Below are 16,575 nucleotides of genomic sequence, written 5' to 3' on the forward strand. Positions count from 1 at the left end.
CTACTTCTCATTTCCTCTGCTTCCGAACCCATCATAATCTTCCTTACAGCTTTATCAACAGCTTTCTCCTTTCTCAATAGGTATACTCTTTCTGAATTGGAATCCTTGATTTTTTTTGTAGTAGTTGCTTCAATGTGGTTGAATTGAAGGCAAAACCTTGGCAGATAGTTGTGACTTGTGAGCAGCAAAAATATACAAAGCATAACAACATCAGTCCCACATCGACGCTGCGCGGAACCACAACAGCCTATATATAGTCATTTCCGTACTCACAATTCTTACGTTACTTGAACAGGATCTGTTCTATAGATTGTACCTCTGTATCCTTGATTCTTAAGGAGACAAGAATCTCAATCTGGTGGATGAACCATGACCGTGCGATCAGAACGTGATTAACAGCCCTGTGATGCTTGGAGTGGTCACACTGTTGTCCTACAGACCCCGCCTTCCCAACTCTGTTTTTTTTGTGTGTAAAATTTCATATTCTTCTTCAATTCTTTATTCACTTGCTGCCTTTTGGTTAAAATACACATACCGTCCGATCACAGGCATTCCAATCGCCGTGTAGAAAATACTTCCAATATATTTCTTTGATTTCTACATAAGATTATAAAGAATAAAATACAAAATTGTGAACAAATGGAACATATAAAACTAGAATTACATGATGCACAACAAACATTGCATGATAAAAACACATAAGTAAATTACGTCTCAATCCTTCGAGGGTGGATGTAATCCGTCTTGCTTGGGAGGGATTGAAAGAGTGCTTTCGAGCATAGACGAGAGATCATGCATCTGTGACATTATTCTCTCCACATCGTCAGATTTTGACCCTGCTCTTACGCCGGAAACATCTCCGCCCTCCACCACATCTTCAGATTTTTTTTTTCATCGTTAGTGCTTGCATCTCCCCACTTAGTGGGAAAAGGCTTTGTTGTTGTTGTTGTTGTTGTTGTTAGTGCTTGCATCAGCCAACCTAAACACGCAACAGAAAAAGGAGTTAACATAGGTTCTTTAAAGAACGAGCACAAGTATTTTCCATGAAGCTTCACGTATTACATTATTGAAAACGGCAAATTAGCATTCCACGGTGATTCGAAACAGGATTCTGCAGCTATAATAGCACCGATAAACGTTGGCTTATACACACACCTGTCTAATACAGAAGGCTCTGGCTGCACTCTGTCCACTTCAGTTGAACTGTTGGAACTGTTAAATGCTCCTGCTGAGAAATCTGGTTGCAAAAAGCTACCAAAATCCAAGTCACCGGAGCTGCTAGTGCCGAACAAATTTATTTCTGAAGTGTGGTCAACAGCTGCCGTCTGATTAATACTTTGTTTTACAGAATTATCTGCAAGATTTGATGCATTCTTGGAGCTAGCAAAATCATTCCAAGCATCGAATGAATCACCATCCGCATCAGTAGTCTTATTATCAAGAGCCTTGTTGCTAGTGGTCTGCAATTGGTTGTCTTGAACCCAATCCACAACACTTTGTTTAACAGAACTATCCACAAGATTTGGTGCATTACTCGAGCTTGTGAAATCATTCCAAGCATCAAACGAATCATCATTCTCCACAGTAGTCTTACCTGTTAGGAATGTCGGTACAAGCCAAAGACAATGCTTGATGAATACAAGAAAGTATAACACACATTTTCTATCACTCTAAACTTCACTCACACACAATGTGTAGTGGAACACTCTCACTCTCAAACTTGAAGTGGAACAACTCTTATAACCCTCACTCTTGGAGTGGAACACTCTTACTTTGTTTTTTCACATCTCATGATACATACATGCACCCCTATTTATAATTGAGTTTTGCCGACTTATACACAAGCCCATCGACTTAGGCTTGCATGACAGCCTCAATATTATTCAAACAGCTAGAACTTTCTAGCTTATGCATGCACTCCACCGACATGCATATTTGGACCAGATTTTTCTAGTTCCTTGGCATTTGATAAGATGCTAGAATTTTCTAGCATCCATCCTTTATAATGGGTTGGACCTTTAATGTCTTTATCATGGGCTGGACGCATGGTATACCAACAATCTCCCCCTCCAGTCCATGAGGGAGGAATTCCAATCATGACTCCAAGTTACCTGGAGTCCATCCCAGCAGCCTTAATGCAGAATTCCAACTTTGATTTTGTGACTACCTTTGTCAACATGTCTGAAGAATTATTATCGGTATGACTCTTCTTCAGCTGTAGCAACTTGTTCTCGATAGCGTCTCTAATTCAGTGATAATGAATATCAATGTGCTTGGTGCGTGAATGATATGTAGTATTCTTGCTCAAATCCAGAGCATTCTGACTATCACAATAAACGCCATAATCACTTTGCTTCAAACCTAACTCTTGGAGAAACCGCTTCAGCCACAATAACTCCTTGCATGCTTCTGTAGCGGCTATGTATTCAGCCTCAGTTGTGGACAAAGCAACAGACTTTTGCAACTTGGATTGCCAAGACACGGCTCCCCCTACAAAAGTAAACAAGTACCCATACATAGATTTTCTACCATCCAGGTCACCTCCCATGTTAGCATTTGTAAATCCTTCCAAGATTGGTTTGGAATCGCCAAAGCACAAGCACATCTTAGAAGTCCCCTTTAAATATCTGAGAATCCACTTAACAGCTTCCCAGTGGTCCTTCCCTGGATTAGAGAGAAACCTGCTCACCACACCTACTGCATGAGCAATATCTGGCCGTGTGCACACCATTGCATACATGATACTTCCTACTGCTGAAGAGTAGGGAACAACTGCCATTTTCTCCTTTTCTTCATATGTTTTTGGACACGACTCTTTGCTCAACTTGATATGATTGGCTAAAGGTGAGCTTACCGATTTAGCTGCTTTCATGTTGAACCTTTCAAGCACCCGTTCAACATACTTTTCTTGTGACAGCCACAACTTCTTGGATTTTCTGTCACGTATTATCTCCATGCCCAAAATCTGCTTGGCTGGCCCTAAGTCCTTCATGTCAAAGGACTTAGATAACTCTTCTTTGAGCTTTGTAATCATAGAAGCATCTTGACCGACAATCAACATGTCATCAACATAAAGCAATAAAATGATGAATTTACCTCCAGAAAATTGTTTGATATAGACACAAGAGTTAGCATGAGTTCTCTTGTACCCATTACTCACCATGAATGAGTTGAACTTCTTATTCCACTGTCTCGGAGCCCGCTTAAGACCATATAAGCTTTTCTTGAGCTTGCACACCAAAGTTTCTTTACCTTTGACTTCAAAGCCTTTGGGTTGCTCCATATATATCTCCTCTTCTAAGTTGCCATGGAGAAATACAGTTTTAACGTCTAACTGCTCGAGCTCAAGATCCATGCTTGCTGCCATACCAAGGATAACTCGAATGGAAGTCATCTTCACCACCGGTGAGAAAATCTCATCAAAGTCAACTCCTTTCTTTTGACCAAAACCTTTGACAACCAAACGAGCCTTGTACCTTGTCATGTTGTCGTCCCTTTTCAATTTGAATACCCACTTGTTTTTCAATGCTTTTCTGCCCTTTGGAAGCTCCACCAACTCATAGGTATCATTTTTTAATAAGGAATTCATCTTTAACTCCATTGCCTTCATCCATTTATCACTGTCATTATGAGCTTTGGCCTCCTCATAAGTTTCAGGCTCTCCATAATTAGTCAACATGATATACTCTGATGAAGAATACTTGGTAGATGGTCTTCGACTTCTGCTGGATCTTCTGACCTGATCTTCATGCTCTTGCAGGGTTGGAGGCTCCCCCTGATTGGGTTCTTCTTGAATCTGCTCTTCTTGACTAGGCTCCCCTTGATCAGCATTATCTGGTTCTGCATGCACTTCATTGGCAGCTGCTTCAGGGATGTCATCGTGACTTTCTTCATTTGAAGTTAATGGATCAACTCCTCTGATTGCGCCATCTGGTTGTGTCTCTTTATCCGAATCCCCAATTGTTTGATCTTCATAAAAGACCACGTCTCTACTTCGGATAAACTTCTTCTGGTATGGGTCCCATAATCTGTAACCAAAATCTTCACCGCCATAACCAAGAAAGATGCACGATGTAGCTTTGTAGTCTAACTTCGATCTCTGCTATTTGGGCACATGCACAAAAGCTTTGCAGCCAAACACCTTCAGATGAGAGTAAGACACATCATTACCAGTCCATACTCTCTCCGGAACATCAAGACCTAATGGTACTGATGGAGATCGGTTGATCAAATAGCAGGCTGTCTTTACAGCTTCACCCCAGAACTGCTTAGATAACTTTGCAGTCCTCAGCATACACCTGACTTTCTCCATGATGGTTCGGTTCATTCTTTCAGCAACGCCGTTATGTTGTGGAGTTCCAAGAACTGTCTTCTCATGACGTATGCCATGTTTCACACAATACTCTCTAAACTGGTAAGATGTGTACTCACCGCCGTTGTCGCTACGAAGGCACTTGAGAGGTTTCCCAATTTCCCTCTCCACCATGGCATGGAACTCCTGGAATGTCTGAAACACCTGGTCTTTGGATTTCAACAAATACACCCAAACCTTTCGTGAAGCATCATCAATATAAGTAACAAAATATTTATTTCTTCCAAGTGACTCAACTTCCATGGGACCACACACATCTGAATAAACAAGATCTAACAAATTTCCTTTCTTTGTAGATGGAACCGAAAAACTAATTCTTTTTTGTTTTCCGAATAAACAGTGCTCACAAGAGTTTAACGACGTACCTTTGGCAAAGGGAATGTGAGACTTCTTTGCCAAAACTTGTAGGCCTTTCTCGCTCATGTGGCTTAGCCTCTTATGCCACAAATCTAGAGATGAGTCCTCCACAGCATTCAACTCACCTTTCAAAATCTTGGCATTTGACCGGTACAACGTACAACAAAGTCGTACTCTTGCTACCACCATTAAGCCTTTAGTAAGCTTCAATTTTCCTTTGCCAATATGGTGATAATAACCTTGTCGATCAAGGGTACCAATGGATATCAGATTGAGACGTATATCAGGAATATGTCTCACATCTTTCAACATCAACTGGCAGCCGAGATTAGTTCTTAGGCAAATATCACCAATTCCAAGAATTTGGAATAGCTTTCATTCCCCATCTTCACTATGCCAAAGTCACTTTCTTTGTATGTACTGAAGAACTCCCGTTTGGACGTAGCATGGAAGGAAGCTCCATTATCAAAGATCCATTCAATGTCTCTGTTAGAGTTACCTATATGCAGACAATCACTAACAGACAATATTTCTGGTACATCACCACATATGACAGCGGTGGTATTGCCAGTATCATCTTTCTTCTGATTGTTTCATTCCCTTTGCTCTCTCTTCCAAACTTGACAATTTTTCTTCATATGGCCTTCTTTGCCACAATGGTGGCATGCACCCCTGAACCTTGACTTGGATCGGCTAGGACTCCTGCCATGATCTCTAGGCCCTCTACTCTTGCTTCTTCCGCGGTTCTCTGTGACAAATACTTGGCTGCTATCTGTGCCAGAAGTCTTTCTCCTTGTTTCTTCATTGAGCATGCTATTTTTAACATTATCAAGAGTAAGAACACCATTAGAAGCAGAGTTACTTATACTCACCACAAAGGTCTCCCAACTGTCTGGCAAGGATCCAAGTAACAAGAGCGCTTGTAGCTCGTCCTCAATCGTCATTTTCATAGTAGCCAACTGGTTGATGATATTCTGGAAATTGTTCAAGTGTTCTGCTACACTTAAACCATCCTTGTACTTCACATTGATGAGCTCTTTGATTAAGAAGGCTTTCTTGGCTGGGGTCTTCTTCTCAAACAATGACTCAAGCTTCGTCCAAAACTCGTGGGCATTGGTTTCATTAGACACATGGTGAAAAACACTATCGTCCACCCATTGTCTAATTGTGCCAATAGTCTTGTGATTCATCTTCTTCCACTCGGCATCCGACATGCTCTCGGATTTAGCGGCATCTCCTTCAATTGGCTCATGCAGATCCTTGCAATAGAGAATGTCCTTTATCCTTGGCTTCCATGTTACCCAATTGGAGTTGGTGAGTTTGATCATAGTGCCACTTCCTTCCATCTCGTAGTAAGAGCCAACCGGGCTCTGATACCACTTGTTATGAATGTCGGTACAAGCCAAAGACAATGCTTGATGAATACAAGAAAGTATAACATACACTTTCTATCACTCTAAACTTCACTCACACACAATGTGTAGTGGAACACTCTTACTCTCAAACTTGAAGTGGAACAACTCTTATAACCCTCACTCTTGGAGTGGAACACTCTTACTTCGTTTTTTCACATCTCATGATACATACATACACCCCTATTTATAATTGAGTTTTGCTGACTTATACACAAGCCCATCGACTTAGGCTTGCATGATAGCCTCAATATTATTCAAACAGCTAGAACTTTCTAGCTTATGCATGCACTCCACCGACATGCATATTTGGACCAGATTTTTCTAGTTCCTTGGCATTTGATAAGATGCTAGAATTTTCTAGCATTCATCCTTTATAATGGGTTGGACCTTTAATGTCTTTCATCATGGGCTGGACGCATGGTATACTAACATTACCATCAAGATCCTTGTTGCTAGTGATCTGCAACTGGTTGTCTTGAACCCAATCGACACCATCAGGAAAAGAGTTATTCACATTTTCAGCTATTCCACCCTTCACCTCAGCAAGGATTTCCAACCGTTCAGGCTCTCCAGAAAACCCAGAGTTGGAAACGCCCAACAGATCATCTTGAAACCAGTCGGAGGATGCAGACCCAGTCACACTATGGTTTGATTTTTCATTCATTGAGTCCACTACAGATCCAAATACCGTGCCTATGCGGGCAGAAAAATCCACCGTGGAACCCACAAAGGCGTCAAGGGATTTTGATTCTTGGGGAAGGCTTTCAGAAGCTTGAGAGAGACTTTCAGAAGCTTGATAGAGGCTTTCAGAAGCTTGAGAGAGGCTTTCAGAAGCTCGAGGAAGGATTTCAGAAGCTAGAGGAAGGGTTTCAGAAGCTTGTGATTCAGAAGCAGCAAACTGAAAACTTGCCGCCCAACCAGAATCACCACTCTCTCCTTCAGTAGTCTGCACAACTGTCTCAAAAGGCTTTACATTCTCAAACAACCTAAGAGTTTCATGACCTTGGAAACTCTCTTTACCGACAATCTGTGTGCTAGACCCGAACAACTCTTCGGAATTACTCGAAGAACCATCTTTCTTTCCTCAAAGAAAAAGTTGTCGAGATTGACTCCAGCCAAATCTGGTAATTTGAGCAGATTGGGGATCTCATTTGGGAGATCAGTCTCAATTTTCTCTCGCTTAGAGGTCCATTTTATTTCAAGATTTAAGAGATCAGATAGACTTAACTCATCATTCCGCGCAGTCTGTGCTCTGTTTAATTCATTTGCTCTAACAGGTAAATCCACTATCTTCTGCAAACCAAAGTCTAAAACTTTATCGAGTATTCAAGAAGCCCCACAAAATTAATTTCAAAGTCTCTACATTGACGAGAGGACAATAAACCTCATTTCTAGCAAACGAAAGATAGGCAAACAAAACTATAATTTCCCACTTAGATGATATGGTTGCGGAATAAATGGACTACAACAACAACAAAGCCTTTTCCCACTAAGTGGGGTCGGCCTATGAATCCTAGAACGCCATTGCGCTAGATTTTGTGTCATTTCCTCCGTTAAATCCAAGTACTCTAAGTCTTTTCTTAGGGTCTCTTCCAAAGTTTTCCTAGGTCTTCCTCTACCCATTCGGCCCTGAACCTCTGTCCCATAGTCACATTTTTGAACCGGAGCGTCAGTAGGCCTTCTTTGCACATGTCCAAACCACCGGAACCGATTTTCTCTCATCTTTCCTTCAATTTCGGCTACTCCTACTTTACCTCGGATATCCTCATTCCCAATCTTACCCTTTCTCGTGTGCCCACCCATCCCACGAAGCATCCTCATCTCCGCTACACCCATTTTGTGTACGTGTTGATGCTTCACCGCTCAACATTATGTGCCATACAACATCGCTGGCCTTATTGCCGTCCTATAAAATTTTCCCTTGAGCTTCAGTGGCCTACGACGGTCACACAACACGCTGGATGCACTTTTACACTTCATCCATCCAGCTTGTATTCTATGGTTGAGATCTCCATCTAATTCTCCGTTCTCTTGCAAGATAAATCCTAGATAGCAAAAACGGTTGCTTTTTGTGATCGTCGCTAGATTGCTCCGGTCATTAGTGTGGATAAGTATATAAACGGATAGAGATAGGAAAGCAAACACAAGATGTACGTGGTTCACCTAGATTGGCTACGTCCACGGAATAGAAGAGTTCTAATTAATTGTGAAGGGTTTACACTAGTACATAGGTTCAAGCTCTCCTTTAGTGAGTACAAGTGAATGATTTAGTACAAATGACATTAAGAAATATTGTGGGAGAATGATCCCGTAATCACGAAACTTCTAAGTACCGGAGTGTGGTATCGTCTTGACTTGCCTTATCTGTCTCATAGGTAGATGTGGCATCTTCTCTGGAAGTACTCTTCCTCCATCCAGGGGTGGTATCTTTAACTGGTGGAGATGCACAAGGTAATGTATCAATTTCACTTGAAGCTTACTTGTAGTTTCAGGCTTGGTCAAACGCGATACAAACCATGTAGTAGGAGTCCCCTAAGTCGCCGAGCTAGGGGATCTGCTGAAAGAGGTGACAGACAAGGTAAGCAATCAGAGCTCCGACTGATTGTTCACATTCTCCCTATCTTGCAGGCAGCATGAAGGATAAAGAGAAGAAAAATGAGAAGAGATGATATGGGATACTTTTGCTTTTGAAGAAGTAATTTTCCACAGGCTTATTCTTGAACTGGGCTGGAGGGTTTTCTGGTTTCCTCAAGAGTGTAAGGTTGACTGAAGAATTTGAGGGTCAAAACAAGTCTATCAAATCTAGAGTACGTTCGACCCTGCTGATATGGGATACTTTTGCTTTTGACAGAGTAGTGGATGTATCGGCACGTGTGCTGTTACGCTTATCTCCACATGCTTCCTTGTATCATTCTCACTTGCCCTATCTGTTCCTCAGGAAAATGCGGTATCTTCCTTGGAAGCATAAGATGTTGAAGATGAGTACTCGAGAGCAATGCCAGGTAAGTAATCAGGTAAGGGGTTCCAGGCAGTCAGTTCCTGGCTGGAAGCTTGATTTCAAGTGCTGACTGATTGCTCTCTTTCTCATTGTCTTGCAGGTAAGAACAAGGCCAAAGGAAAAGACAGGGAAAAAGTATGATATGGGATACTCTTGCTTTTAACCCTGATGATATGAGATATTCTTGCTCTAGTATAGCTTGTTTGCAGAGGTATTATCGGGGGGAAAGAAAGCTGAATATTTCGAAAGGCTTCGTTGGGAGTGCCCTCTCAGATATGAGGAAGGGTTAAGCATTTTTGCAGCTCTGCCTGTCCGTTGGGGATGGAGGTCGACTTATATAGGAGTCTCCCTAACAACAAGTAGTAATGCTATTCCTTTACCCTGCTTGGTCATAGCACGGTAGTGGGAGCTGCCAGCTTCACATGTTTTAACTCTGTCAGAGCACTTTGAAAAAGTGGTCTGTGGTATCTGGAAAACTGATGTTGCGTGTGAAGATTACAGACAAGCTTTATCCAAGGAGATCCGGCTCTTGAAGTTGGGAAAGTGGTGCCTCTTCGGTTTTCGAACAAGTAATCCTGTCGGGGATCTGGCTCTCGAGATTCGGAGAACGATGTCTCTTCGATTTTTGAGAAAGCAATCCTGCTGGGGGTCTGGCTCTCGAGATTCGGAGAGCAGTTTCTCTTCAATTTTTGAGAAAGTAATCATGTTGGGAGTCTGGCTCTCGAGATTCGGAGGGCAGTGCCTCTTCGATTTTGGAGCAAGCAATCTTGTTGGGAGTGTTTTCTCGAATGTGAGTAAAGGTTGGGCATGTTTGCTAGTATACCTTGCCACGAAGCACAAAGGTTGACACACAGGGACTTTCCATTATCCAGCAGTGGTACTGTTCCTTTACCATTTCTTCGATTTTTGAGAAAGTAATCATGTTGGGAGTCTGGCTCTCGAGATTCGGAGGGCGGTGCCTCTTCGATTTTGGAGCAAGCAATCTTGTTGGGAGTGTTTTCTCGAATGTGAGTAAAGGTTGGGCATGTTTGCTAGTCTACCTTGCCACGAAGCACAGAGGTTGACACACATGGACTTTCCAATTATCCAGCAGTGGTACTGTTCCTTTCCCTTGTGGGTAATAATATGGTAGGTAAACCTTCAAAATTTATGTGTTTAAACTTTGTTAGTGCTGTTTCTTTGCTATTCTTTTACCCTTCTTGGTCAGAGCGATGTAGTGGGAGCTGCAAGCTTCACGTGTCTCAACTTTGTCAGGGAACTTTTGGCAAAGTTATCTGTGGTATCAATGAGCTGCTGTTGCGTGTGGGAAGTGGGTGATTGAACAGTAAGATTCATGTGCTTTCTACTTCACCAGAAATCTTCGACAGAATGCCCATAATTTCCGCAAAGTTGAGTGTGCGTGTGACAAGTGCTGACAAGGCTGGAAAAGTAGGTGTCTCTTCGATTTCTGAGATCGGCCCTCGTGGTCTTTGAGCAGCCCAGCTTTTGAGAAAGCAAACACCTCTTCAATTTCTGAGATCGACCATCGTGGTCTCTGAGCAGCCCAGCTTTTGAGAAAGCAAATGCCTCTTCGATTTCTGAGCAGGCGCCTCTTCGATTTCTGAAGCTCCGTCGAGTGCAGATTTTTATTAGGGCTGGCATTAAGTTCCAAAGCACACTTGAATCTCCACCAGTAGAAGCTCCATTCTTGCACTTCTAAGATCTTGATTTGTCCGACCTCTTCTCTCTTCAACACCTTTAAAAATGTCTGGCCCCTCCGACCGTCGTTTTGACTTGAACCTTGTTGAAGAGGCAGCCCCGCCTTCTACAGACAACATATGGCGCCCATCCTTCGTCTCCCCTACTGGTCCTCTTACCGTTGGGGATTCCGTGATGAAGAATGATATGACCGCTGTGGTGGTGGCCAGGAACCTTCTCACTCCCAAAGATAACAGACTACTTTCCAAACGGTCTGATGAGTTGGCTGTTAAGGATTCTCTGGCTCTCAGTGTTCAGTGTGCAGGTTCTGTGTCTAATATGGCCCAACGCCTATTTGCTCGAACCCGCCAAGTTGAATCATTGGCGGCTGAAGTGATGAGTCTTAAACAGGAGATTAGAGGGCTCAAGTATGAGAATAAACAGTTGCACCGGCTCGCACATGACTATGCTACAAACATGAAGAGGAAGCTTGACCAGATGAAGGAATCTGATGGTCAGGTTTTACTTGATCATCAGAGATTTGTGGGTTTGTTCCAAAGGCATTTATTGCCTTCGTCTTCTGGGGCTGAACCGCGTAATGAAGCTCCAAGTGATCAACTTCTGATGCCCCCTCATTCTAGGGTTCTGTCCAGTACTGAGGCTCCGAATGTTCCCCCTCCGGTGCCTTCTCTTTCTGGGGCTCTACCGACTGCTGAGACTTCTCCTAAGCAACCTTTGTGAAGGCTCCCTCTTGTTTGTTTATTTTGACTCATGTATATGTACATATTTGTAACTTATCGGGGATATCAATAAATAAGTTTTCCTTCATTTCAACGTATTATGTTAAATACACCAAAGCCTTCTTCGCTAAGTTCTTTGAATTTTCTTTTGTTGAAGCTTGTATGTTGAAGCTTTGTGAGTGGAGCATGTAGGTTGAGGTAGTGTTCCCTTAAATTCCCGAGTGAGGAAAACTTCTCGGTTGGAGACTTGGAAAATCCAAGTCACTGAGTGGGATCGGCTATATGAATCTTAGAACGCCATTGTGCTCGGTCCTGTGTCATGTCCTCCGTTAGATCCAAGTACTCTAAGTCTTTTCTTAAAGTCTCTTCCAAAGTTTTCCTAGGTCTTCCTCTACCCCTTCGGCCCTGAACCTCTGTCCCATAGTCGCATCTTCTAATCGGAGCGTCAGTAGGCCTTCTTTGCACATGTCCAAACCATCGTAACCGATTTTCTCTCATCTTTCCTTCAATTTCGGCTACTCCTACTTTACCCCGGATATCCTCATTCCTAATCTTATCCTTTCTCGTGTGCCCACACATCCAACGAAGCATCCTCATCTCCGCTACACCCATTTTGTGTACGTGTTGATGCTTCACCGCCCAACATTCTGTGCCATACAGCATCGCCGGCCTTATTGTCGTCCTATAAAATTTTCCCTTGAGTTTCAGTGGCATACGGCGGTCACACAACACGCTGGCTGCACTCTTCCACTTCATCCATCCAGCTTGTATTCTATGGTTGAGATCTCCATCTAATTCTCCGTTCTTTTGCAAGATAGATCCTAGGTAACGAAAACGGTCGCTCTTTGGTATTTCTTGATCTCCGATCCTCACCCCTAACTCGTTTTGGCCTCCATTTGCACTGAACTTGCACTCCATATATTCTGTCTTTGATCGGCTTAGGCGAAGACCTTTAGATTCCAACACTTCTCTCCAAAGGTTAAGCTTTGCATTTACCCCTTCTTGAGTTTCATCTATCAACACTATATCGTCTGCGAAAAGCATACACCAAGGAATATCATCTTGAATATGTCCTGTAAACTCATCCATTACCAAAGCAAAAAGGTAAGGACTTAACGATGAGCCTTGATGTAATCCTACAGTTATGGTAAAGCTTTCGGTTTGTCCTTCATGAGTTCTTACGGCAGTCTTTGCTCCTTCATACATATCCTTTATAGCTTGGATATATGCTACTCGTACTCCTTTCTTATCTAAAATCCTCCAAATAATGTCTCTTGGGACCCTATCATACGCTTTTTCCAAATCTATAAAGACCATGTGTAAATCCTTTTTCCCATCTCTATATCTTTCCATCAATCTTCGTAAGAGATAGATTGCCTCCATGGTTGAGCGCCCTGGCATGAACCCGTATTGGTTGTCCGAAACCCGTGTCTCTTGCCTCAATCTATGCTCAATGACTCTCTCCCAGAGCTTCATTGTATGACTCATTAGCTTAAAACCCTTATAGTTCATGCAATTTTGTACGTCGCCCTTATTCTTATAGATAGGCACCAAAGTGCTCGTTCGCCACTCATTTGACATCTTCTTCGTTTTCAAAATCCTCTTGAAAAGGTAGTGAGCCATGTTATACCTGTCTCTCCCAAAACTTTCCACACTTCGATTGGTATATCGTCTGGGCCTACTGCTTTTCTATGCTTCATCTTCTTCAAAGCTACAACCACTTCTTCCTTCCGGATTCGATGATAAAAAGAGTAGTTTCTACACTCTTCTGAGTTACTCAACTCCCCTAAAGAAGCACTCATTTCATGTCCTTCATTGAAAAGATTATGAAAATAACCTCTCCATCTGTCTTTAACCGCGTTCTCTGTAGCAAGAACCTTTCCATCATCATCCTTGATGCACCTCATTTGGTTTAGGTCCCTTGTCTTCTTTTCCCTTGCTCTAGCTAGTTTATAGATATCCAACTCTCCTTCTTTGGTATCTAGTCGCTTATACATATCGTCATAAGCCGCTAACTTAGCTTCTCTCACAGCTTTCTTCGCCTCTTGCTTCGCTTTTCTATACCTTTCACCATTTTCATCGATCCTATCCTTGTATAAGGCTTTACAACATTCTTTCTTAGCCTTCACCTTTGTTTGTACCTCCTCATTCCACCACCAAGATTCCTTTTGGTGTGGGGCAAAGCCCTTGGACTCTCCTAATACCTCTTTTGCTACTTTTCGGATACAACTAGCCATGGAATCCCACATTTGGCTAGCTTCCCCCTCTCTATCCCACACACACTGGGTGATTACTTTCTCTTTGAAAATGGCTTGTTTTTCTTCTTTTAGATTCCACCATCTAGTCCTTGGGCACTTCCAAGTCTTGTTCTTTTTTCTCACTCTTTTGATATGTACATCCATCACCAACAAGCGATGTTGATTAGCCACGCTCTCTCCTGGTATAACTTTGCAATCCTTACAAGTTATACGATCCCCTTTCCTCATTAGAAGAAAATCTATTTGTGTTTTTGACGACCCACTCTTGTAGGTGATCACATGTTCTTTTCTCTTCTTAAAGAAGGTGTTGGCTAAGAAGAGATCATATGCCATTGCAAAATCCAAGATAGCTTCCCCATCCTCGTTTCTCTCCCTAAAACCATGGCCACCATGAAAACCTCCATAGTTACCTGTCTCCCTGCCCACGTGTCCATTTAAATCTCCTCCTATAAATAACTTCTCCGTTTGAGCAATTCCTTGCACCAAGTCTCCAAGGTCTTCCCAAAATTTCTCCTTCGAACTCGTATCCAACCCTACTTGAGGTGCGTATGCACTAATCACATTGATAAGTTCTTGTCCTATTACAATCTTGATTGCCATGATTCTATCTTCTACCCTCTTGACATCTACAACATCTTGTGTCAAGGTCTTGTCCACGATGATGCCAACTCCGTTTCTCGTTCTATTTGTGCCCGAATACCAAAGTTTAAACCCTGAGTTTTCTAGATCATTTGCCTTACGACCAACCCACTTAGTTTCTTGTAGGCACATAATATTTATCCTTCTCCTCACCATAACTTCCACTACTTCCATAGATTTTCCTGTTAAGGTTCCTATATTCCACGTTCCTAAACGCATTTTGCTCTCTTGAACTCTACCCAACTGTCCTAGCTTCTTCACCTTCCCCCGTCTAATAGGATCAAAGTACTTTTTTTGTGTGTCCCGTGTAAAGTTGATAGGAGCATATGCTCCCAAACAACTTTGAGTGGAGTCGTTCGAAAAGAAGTTTCTATGGCCCCCTTGCTCATTTAACACTGCATCCGGGTGCCGATGGAGATACAGTAACCCTTGCTCACTTATCACTGTGCTCGGGCCACACAGCGCGCCACTTATTGGTGACGCCCTAGCTTTAGCGCGATTTTGTTCTGGATTATTTCTACATCTCTGCCCAATCTCAAAATCATATACTATGTATTATTTCTACATCTCATCACTTCTGGGTCGTACGACGACAGCTCCGCTTCTTCCCGAAGCGAGATCTGCACCTGCTTTATCACATCCATCGGGATTTCCAACGCCATTATCAGAGTTGGTGGCCGTCGATGCGTGTGTTGGAATGGGGCGGTTGAGTGATGAGGGGCACAATGTCACTCAATCGCCATGTTTCCCACCAGTTTCTGTTCGATTCTCATTGATTGGAATACGATGGTAAATCCTTTAAAAAATTATCTTAATTTAATTTAATTTATTAATCTTTTTTTTTTTTGTGATAAACGAAATTCGAACTAATATAACTATATTGTAGCATTGTAGCACCAAATGTTAGAGGACTCTTTTGACACAAAAAAAAAAATGTTAGAGGACTCTTTTTTCACAAAACGATATTTTTACTCTAAACTAAGAAGGAAATATTTGAACCCGAAAAGCATTGAATTGAAAGAATTACCTAACTATTAGATACATCCACCATTTGCTGAGAACTTTTAATCATACATCACGATGTCCACAAATATCAAACACACCAGTTTCAAAAGTTGGCTAAAATAATGAATTTACAAATTTTAAAAATTATTTAAAATCGACGTAATTTCGATTGATTACATTTTGGGTTTTGTAAGGCCATCTCCAACCGATCCGACCAGAGGGTCATAGGGCTAAAAATAGTCCGAAATGACACGAAAACCGTCTCCGACCAAGAGCTAGGCCAAATGACTTATGGGTCATACCGGGCCAAAACCAGCCAATCAGACCAGCAGGCTGGCCATTTCTAACCAGCCAGCTAGCCCGATGAGCCAACCCTTTTTATTTATTTATTTTGGACATTTTTTTTGAGGTTTTTTTGTTGTCCAGATCACTTTTTTTTTAGAGGTTTTCTTTTTTTGCCCAACCCCCTTTTTTTTGAGTTTTTTTTTGTTGTCTAGCCCACTTTTGTTGCCCAACTCACTTGTTTTTTTAGAGGTTTTTTTTTTTTTTTGGCGCAGCCCAATTTTTTTTGTTTTTTTGTTGGACAATATGTTTTTTTTTTATTTCTAATTTTTTTTTCTACACCATTCCTCACATGTTTTTCAACATGTCATACTATCTTATCTCATTTCAATGGTCCGGATTATTTGATCCTCTAAAAGTTATAATAATTGTAGCCGTTTAATCAAATTTCAATAGTCTGGATTATTTGATCCTTATGCTCAGATTTTTTGGATTCGGAGGAAATCTGGTTCGTAAGTTTTAGTACACTTTCAGACACATTTTCCATTTCTATTCAAATAATAACAGTACAGTACAAAAACATTACAGCTGAGAAAATGCTCTCAAACTTTTTCAGGTAAGGTGATTGCTGAGATCATTCAGATTGGGGGAGCCCAGGATCCTTAAACCATGCTCATATTTTTTTTTTTTTTGGACAAGTGGGATCCAAAAGGATCACCAGTAAACTTTATTAAACACACAACACAAATTTACAAACTACATGCCCACATACTAAATACACAAACCAAAAAGGGCCGAAACGGAAAAATAGAAAAACACGGGACAAACCCCA

The 16,575-nt window shown here is 41.8% G+C and overlaps 1 protein-coding gene, 1 long non-coding RNA gene and 1 pseudogene across 2 annotated transcripts; 1 reads left to right on the forward strand and 2 right to left on the reverse strand.

Moving 5' to 3' along the window:
* The first annotated feature begins 280 nt into the window (after positions 1-280).
* LOC139193929 (small nucleolar RNA U3) lies at positions 281-441 on the forward strand (annotated as a pseudogene).
* Positions 442-563: 122 nt separating this feature from the next.
* LOC139193892 (uncharacterized) lies at positions 564-1,836 on the reverse strand. Its single transcript, XR_011578424.1, has 3 exons — positions 1,156-1,836; positions 712-979; positions 564-597 (listed from the first exon to the last, which is right to left on the reverse strand). It is a non-coding gene; the product is annotated as an uncharacterized lncRNA (long non-coding RNA).
* A 4,672-nt stretch (positions 1,837-6,508) lies between these two features.
* Positions 6,509-15,118, reverse strand: LOC139193329 (uncharacterized). Its single transcript, XM_070816319.1, has 3 exons — positions 15,032-15,118; positions 7,207-7,437; positions 6,509-7,090 (listed from the first exon to the last, which is right to left on the reverse strand). The coding sequence occupies exons 1-3, from the start codon at positions 15,116-15,118 to the stop codon at positions 6,509-6,511; spliced, it is 900 nt and encodes a 299-aa protein (XP_070672420.1).
* Between the last annotated feature and the right edge of the window lie 1,457 nt (positions 15,119-16,575).

The sequence above is a fragment of the Malus domestica genome, chromosome 17, assembly GCF_042453785.1.
Source record: "Malus domestica chromosome 17, GDT2T_hap1".
NCBI classification, from domain to species: Eukaryota; Viridiplantae; Streptophyta; class Magnoliopsida; order Rosales; family Rosaceae; genus Malus; species Malus domestica.

Coding starts and splice junctions, on each gene's coding strand:
- LOC139193329 (XM_070816319.1), bottom strand. CDS start 15,118: ATGGCGTTGGAAATCCCGATGGATGTGATAAAGCAGGTGCAGATCTCG. Junction 7,438..15,031: donor TGTCGTCGTACGACCCAGAA/GTGATGAGATGT, acceptor TTTGGTTTGCAG/AAGATAGTGGATTTACCTGT. Junction 7,091..7,206: donor AAAGAAAGATGGTTCTTCGA/GTAATTCCGAAG, acceptor ACAGTTGTGCAG/ACTACTGAAGGAGAGAGTGG.